At 51.7% G+C, this 6,654-nt stretch overlaps 1 protein-coding gene across 1 annotated transcript; it reads left to right on the top strand.

Moving 5' to 3' along the window:
• Positions 1 to 406: 406 nt before the first annotated feature.
• Positions 407 to 3,298, top strand: LOC117842554 (beta-glucosidase 29). The gene is made up of 7 exons (XM_034723027.2): positions 407 to 616; positions 995 to 1,061; positions 1,180 to 1,238; positions 1,356 to 1,431; positions 1,523 to 1,600; positions 1,708 to 1,795; positions 1,990 to 3,298. The coding sequence occupies exons 1-7, from the start codon at positions 470 to 472 to the stop codon at positions 3,008 to 3,010; spliced, it is 1,536 nt and encodes a 511-aa protein (XP_034578918.1). The 5' UTR covers positions 407 to 469; the 3' UTR covers positions 3,011 to 3,298.
• Positions 3,299 to 6,654: the final 3,356 nt, after the last annotated feature.

Genomic DNA, 6,654 nt, shown 5'->3' with positions numbered 1-6,654 from the left:
CGATTAAAGCTCAACTCTTCCATCGATGCGCACATCTGAACCTCCGCCGCATCCGCAATATTCGAGTCAACCCGGCCATGAAATCAAGAGCGAAGACCAAATCGAGCAAACAAATTGGCGTCCCAATGAGAAACTGTTACGGTGTCAGCGTCACAGCGTGCACCGATCATCCAACTAAACAATCCTATCTGTCAACTTGGACAGCCCAGATCCGCATGTACACACCTCCCGGCACTGAGATCGAGCTGTCTCGTTCATGAAGTCCTGTCCCCTCTAGAAAAAAAAATCTAGATGTGGTAGTGGTACTCGTTGGTACTTTGTAGGAGTAAAAGATGTAAGGAATCGTTTAGGACAGCTAGGGAGTAGGGACTTTGCAATGCTGCGGTTCCCTCTATAAATAGCGCTTGGAACTGACAGTGCTGCACCACCGATTCATCGCCATTTCCGGTTCCCAGTTCTTCCGAGAACGATGGGTCCTGGAACTGGGATGGCGCCGAAGCGGGTGCTCTCCGCTCTGCTCCTCGCAGCTCTCGCGTGCAACGTCGCCCACGCGAAGTTCAGCAGGTACAGCTTCCCGGAGGGCTTCGTCTTCGGCACCGGCTCCGCGTCGTATCAGGTGATGATGACGCTCATCTCTGGCTGCACATTCTGGACGACCCCCGTCTCCTGTCTGCCTTTGCACAAGCTGCATTTGTGGTGTGCATTCACCATCCAGCAGGGGCGGAGCTTAGTGTAGTGTAAAGGGGGCCATGGTCACCCCTGGCTATTGGAAATCTCCACTATATGAATAGTGAATCAGTTACTGTTCATTGATTTTCAGAGCAAATTAGCATAGCTGCCCCCCTGGTTAATTGTTCAAGCTCCGCCACTGCCATCCAGCCATGCATGTGTTCGTTGCCACGTACTACGTTCTTCATTCCTTGCTGCATTCATGGATCATCGCGCCATGGTGATCTGAGGCTCTGAACATGTGTTGTTTTTTGATCGGTTGCAGTACGAGGGCGCCTACAAGGAAGGAGGCAAAGGTCCCAGCATCTGGGACACCTTCAGTCACATCCCAGGTTTGCTTGAACGAACTTTTCATGCGTCTCTCTCTATGAAGTTGTCCCTAGTCTGAAGATGAGCTGCAGAGATCGAGTGGTAGTCCCTGACATGCCCACGGTCTGCGAATGAATGCAGGTAAAATTAAGAACAATGATACTGGCGATGTAGCAGAAGACTTTTACCATCGATACAAGGTGACTGGATGACTTATCATTAGCTCCAATCCAATGTGCTTAGCATTTTCAAACCACTGAGTCGAGCTGTATATGTATGTACTAATCGTTGATAAATGGAATGTGACCAATTTGCAGGAGGATGTGAAGCTCCTGAAGGACATGAACATGGATGCCTTCCGGTTCTCCATTGCCTGGACCAGGATCCTGCCAAGTGAGTACTGGTCACAAGCTCCACCTGACCATCCAGATCACTGAATTTCTTTGCTTTGAGTTGTGTGTCACCACGTGCTTTGCTGCTGCAGCTGGCTCCCTGAGCGGTGGAGTCAACAAGGAAGGGGTGGCCTTCTACAACAACCTCATCAACGAGGTCATAGCGAATGGTAGGTAGTTGATCATCAATTAACTAATCGTCCTTGGCATCCACGAGGCATATATAAAAATCCATCTTCAACGATGACACTGACATAAAAAAAAAATCTCGTGACAGGGCTGAAGCCGTTCGTCACCCTCTTCCATTGGGACACACCCCAGGCCCTGGAGACCAAGTACCAGGGCTTCCTCAGCGAGAACATCATGTATGCATCTGCCACAACATGCCATCGACCAATTCCTTTCTGTTTTTTTTAATTAAGGAATATCATCCGGCCTCGATCATCCACATTTGGATGCCTATAGCCAAACATACATGACCTTGACAGAAAACTGAGCACATTATCATCATCGATCAGTTGCCTGACAGGCTGATCAGAACTAACTCGCAACTGTGCAGCAAGGACTACGTGGACTTCGCGGAGGTGTGCTTCCGGGAGTTCGGCGACCGCGTCAAGTTCTGGACAACGTTCAACGAGCCGTGGACGTACGCGTCGCAGGGGTACGGCACGGGCGCCCACGCCCCGGGCCGGTGCTCCCCGTTCATCTCCAGGTCCTGCACCCCCGGTGACTCCGGCCGCGAGCCCTACGTGGTGACGCACCACATCCTCCTCGCCCACGCCAGGGCCGTGCGCCTCTACCAGGCCAAGTACCAGCCTTCCCAGCGCGGGCAGATCGGCCTCACCGCGGTGTCGCACTGGTTCGTGCCCACCACCGACTCCGCCGCCGACAAGCGCGCCGTCCAGCGCAGCCTCGACTTCATGTACGGCTGGTTCCTGGACCCCATCGTGCGCGGCGAGTACCCGGGCACCATGCGCGCCTACCTCGGCGGCCGGCTGCCGAGGTTCACGGCGGAGGAGGCGGCGATGGTGAAGGGGTCGTACGACTTCATCGGCGTCAACTACTACACCTCCTACTTCACGTCGGACAGGCCGGCTCCCGCCAACGCGCTCGCGCAGTCCTACGACGGCGACATCCGCGCCAACACCTCCGGGTTCCGCGACGGCGTGTCCGTCGGCGAGCCGGAGTTCGTGCCCATCTTCTTCAACTCCCCTGCGGGGCTCCGCGAGCTCCTGCTCTACACCGCCCGCCGCTACAACAACCCCGTCATCTACGTCACCGAGAACGGCATCGCCGAGGAGAACAGCCCTCGGATCCCGCTCAGTGAGGCGCTCAAGGACGGGCACCGGATCAAGTTCCACTCCCAGCACCTGCAGTTCGTGAAACACGCCATCAGTAACGGCGTCAACGTCAAGGGATACTTCACCTGGACCTTCATGGACTGCTTCGAGTGGGGGGATGGATACCTGGATCGCTTCGGCCTCATCTTCATCGACCGCCTCAATGGCCTCAAGCGCTACCGCAAGCAGTCCAGCAAGTGGGTCGAGAGCTTCCTCAGGAGGAAGAAGACGCATTACTGATCATGAGCTCCATGACCAGCTGGTGCTACGTCATTGCTCCGGTCGGCCGGGATGGCCGGCCATATCTCCCACCGTGTTTTTATTTGCAGGGTGATTGTTGCCGAGGTGCCGGGAATTCCATTTTCAGAGAGTGATTTCTGTCTGCTGCCTGCATTTGCCTCTCGTTGCTGTGGTTGAGTGCGCAGTGAGGGGGGAATAAAGCTCACGGCTGATGAGCTATTTTACCAGTTCAATTGTTTAATGTAATTCAATTCTTCTCGAGCAAAATAAAGCAACACGTTCTGCGAATGTTCCACTCAGAAGCACATGTTCCTCACATTTCTTATGCTGCAAGTGCCTGAAATTTTGAATCTTAGAGTCGATGCTGTCAACAGATGCGAAAGCATCACATTTTGGGTACCGGGCTTCAAATGAGTTTTTTGTTTCAACAAGGGATTTGACCATATGGGCCTACTGTTTTAACTTTTCGGTAGCCAGGTGCTTTTTCATGGGCTCCCGATTGGATCTCGCCCATCAAGATAGCGTGAAGGCCCATACCCGTTGTGGCCTTTATGTCAGAGATAAGCTGGGCCCGCAACAGAATCACTCCCCGACGATTCGGCAAGCAACGCACACCCTTCCATTTCGTTTGGTGCACGGTACCTTGAATCTGGACGCCCTTTCCGGCGTTGACGGGGCGGTCCACGTTCAATGAACCTGCCCGTTCAGAGAACCTGGCGGTGGCCGAGCACCTGCACCGCTAGCTTACACGGCTGCATGAACACTACAAGCAGCAACTGTAGCAGTAGCACCCATGCCATGGCCCCTCCACGCTGGCTCTTCGCTGCAGGGTTGGGCCGCTCAATCAGGCCTTGGATTACCATCTTAAAACCTGTGCCACCATGTGCTTGACCTTGAGCAAGCTTTTTCCCAGCTCGTGTGGAAAAGAGAGGGAGAGAGAAGAGCACGAGAGTTCACTACGCTGAACTGCTGAACCCCTTCCGTCACAAATTGGAGATTGTTTTATCTGGACATAATATTTATGGACGGCATCAGGAGGGTAAGCTGGGCCCCACGTAACATAAGGCCGCCTCCTCTTGGGTTTAAGACCGAACCGGCCTTTAAGCTAAGGTCCCGCACAGTTTCAAAAAAAAAAAAAAGAGCTAGGTCCCGCAGTTAAATGAAAAATTCCTCAATCCCATTGCCTACCGCTCATCTTCCTCCCCTGTTCGGCTGTTCCGCCGCCGCCCAGCCCACTCGAGCCAGCGCGCCGCCGCCGGATGCCGGCCAGGCGACAACGCCTCCACGCCGAGCCTCTTGGCTCCCTTCCCCGGCTCCTTTTCGCCTACGCAGGGCCGCGCCCCTGCGGATCTTCGGTTGTTCTCTGTGCGCGCCTTCTTCCCCTCCCTTCTCACTCCGATTTTTTTATTCCTTGCGAGCGGGTCTCAAGCTTGAGGCCGCTCCTCAATCTTTTTGGCTTAGGACCTTTCATAAGACCGGCTGCACTTATGTATGAGGTCGACCTCAAGAGCCTAAAGACCCTCTTATTTCACACACTCCGGATGCATTAAAAAAAGCTAAAATAACGTGCAATTTGGAACGTATTTTGCTTCTTGAGAAAAGCTAATATATATATGTATAACATGCATAATTGACATTGCTATACTGAAGTCTCGTAATCTTTTGCCATGCTGAATTATTCTTCAATTCGGCAAAACATTCAGTTCTGAAAACAAGAACATCACAAACTTCATTGGTCTAATATTCTGAGTTTACAAAATAATCATTTAGAAAATGTCAATCACAATCATTCAGCATCGATTCAGAATCACCATACACAAAATAATTGGTCTCAGTCTCCATCCATTCAGAATCGTAAACTCCAACCGTCTGAACCAGTTCGGCCACCGGATTTACTGCCTCGCGCCCCTTGGACATCTGGCCACGATGCTCCAGACCTCCTGACGCGGCACTCCTAGGACTCCGGCGTCAGTCACAAGGGAACACCCTTCCTCCACGGCGTGGTTTGGGCCTTGGGCGGCGCGGCAGTCGCCCTGCCTCTCACGGAAGCGCCAACTCGGTGGCGCGTGGATCGACTTCCGCTAGCGACGGCGCTGGGTTGGGCGCGATGGTCGACCTTGAAGCGGCGACGCCGCGACGGCATGTCGGAGTCCCTCTGCAACCGAACCAGGGAGCGGCCGGAAGAGAGGGAAGAAGCGAGTGGAGGAACTTGGGCCGAAAATGCCGCGTTTCTGGGAAGACCCTCGTCATTTCACGGATGCCTCCGTCGGATGCTCAACGAACGGCGATGCGGCTCGGACGTCCGTCTGAGGTAGTTTCAACTACAGGAGAGGATCCGGTTCCGCCACACTGCTACTGATCACCAGCGCCATCGCGCCGCGGCGTACGAAGAATGTGCGGCGGCGAAGTTCAGTGGTCCGTGGTTGTGGTCTGTGGAGCAGTGGGACGCACGCACCGGGCGTAGGTGCTGCGGGCAGAAAAGGAAAGGCTCGGCGCGCGCACTTCGGGAGGACGGGGATTGGCACGGGGCAGAAAGCGCAGCCGGGATGCCGCTCGTGAGGGCATCGGTGCATCATTGCTGACCCGGGAACCGGATCCTTCTGCGGGGAGGGGTGGAAGGGGCACACTTGCTGCGGCCCTGCGGAGAGATGCTCTGCTGCGGGCTTATCTGAACGATTGTGATCGGTGGCCCTGTATATGAGAAGTTGAGAACTGACGAGGAGAACTGTAAATTAACAAAAGTCAGAGCATATATCCTTCCCGATTTGTAAAAAGGGGACAGAAATCAGACCTGTTCGCTTCAGCTTATAAGCCGGCTGAAAAGCTGAAACGGCTGATTTATTGTGAGAGGAAAACACTGTTTGGTGGCTGATAAGCCGGATGAATAAGCTGAAGCGAACAGGCCGAGAATATTTGTAGAAGAATGCAAGTGTGTTCTGAAGATTTCCCTTTTTTTTATACAGATGCTGCAGCAAATTCAGCACCACCTTTTTTTTTCCGAGTAGCTCAACACCATTTTTTTGACGCGGTTTGAAATATTTGCAGCCTATTCTTTCCATTTTCTGAAAATAAAAGAAAATATATACCGTTACATTAGTTTTACGTAAGGCTGTACAAACCAACATTTTATTAGGACTTGAATTTGTCTTCCGATGCCTCAACCCTTTAACAAGCTGATCCTTGTTAAAATATAGAAAATTAAAACAAAAGGTAAGCATTTGACTTTACTCATAGTATATACTAACGTATTGTTGTTCGCTTTGATACACATCATTTCTCACCAGCAAAATATAAATCTATGGAATAGTCAATAAACAGGTAGTATCTGTAATTATATACCTACATAGGCTCCGATGTATTACAAAGTGTATGACTATTAAGGTTGAACTAATAATAATATAGCCAGCTTAACAATGATGCTTGGAGGGATTTCTAATAAAATTTCAACATGATAATACAAATTAGTATGACACAATATACTAGAGTAGTGAATTATTTTTTTTATTTTTTCCATGTAAACCGGCTTCGTTTGGTAATTTGCTATGCAATTTTGGGAGCCCGATTTGGAGCCAACCCATTTGGCGGCTTTCCCATCCATAAAAAAAATGGCGGCTTTCCCACACGGTACCGTGCAGGACAAAACG

This window comes from Setaria viridis, chromosome 2 (assembly GCF_005286985.2).
Source record: "Setaria viridis chromosome 2, Setaria_viridis_v4.0, whole genome shotgun sequence".
NCBI classification, from domain to species: domain Eukaryota; kingdom Viridiplantae; phylum Streptophyta; class Magnoliopsida; order Poales; family Poaceae; genus Setaria; species Setaria viridis.
The sequence above is the reverse complement of the archived record's forward strand: the minus strand, read 5'-3'. Positions and strand labels throughout refer to the sequence as shown.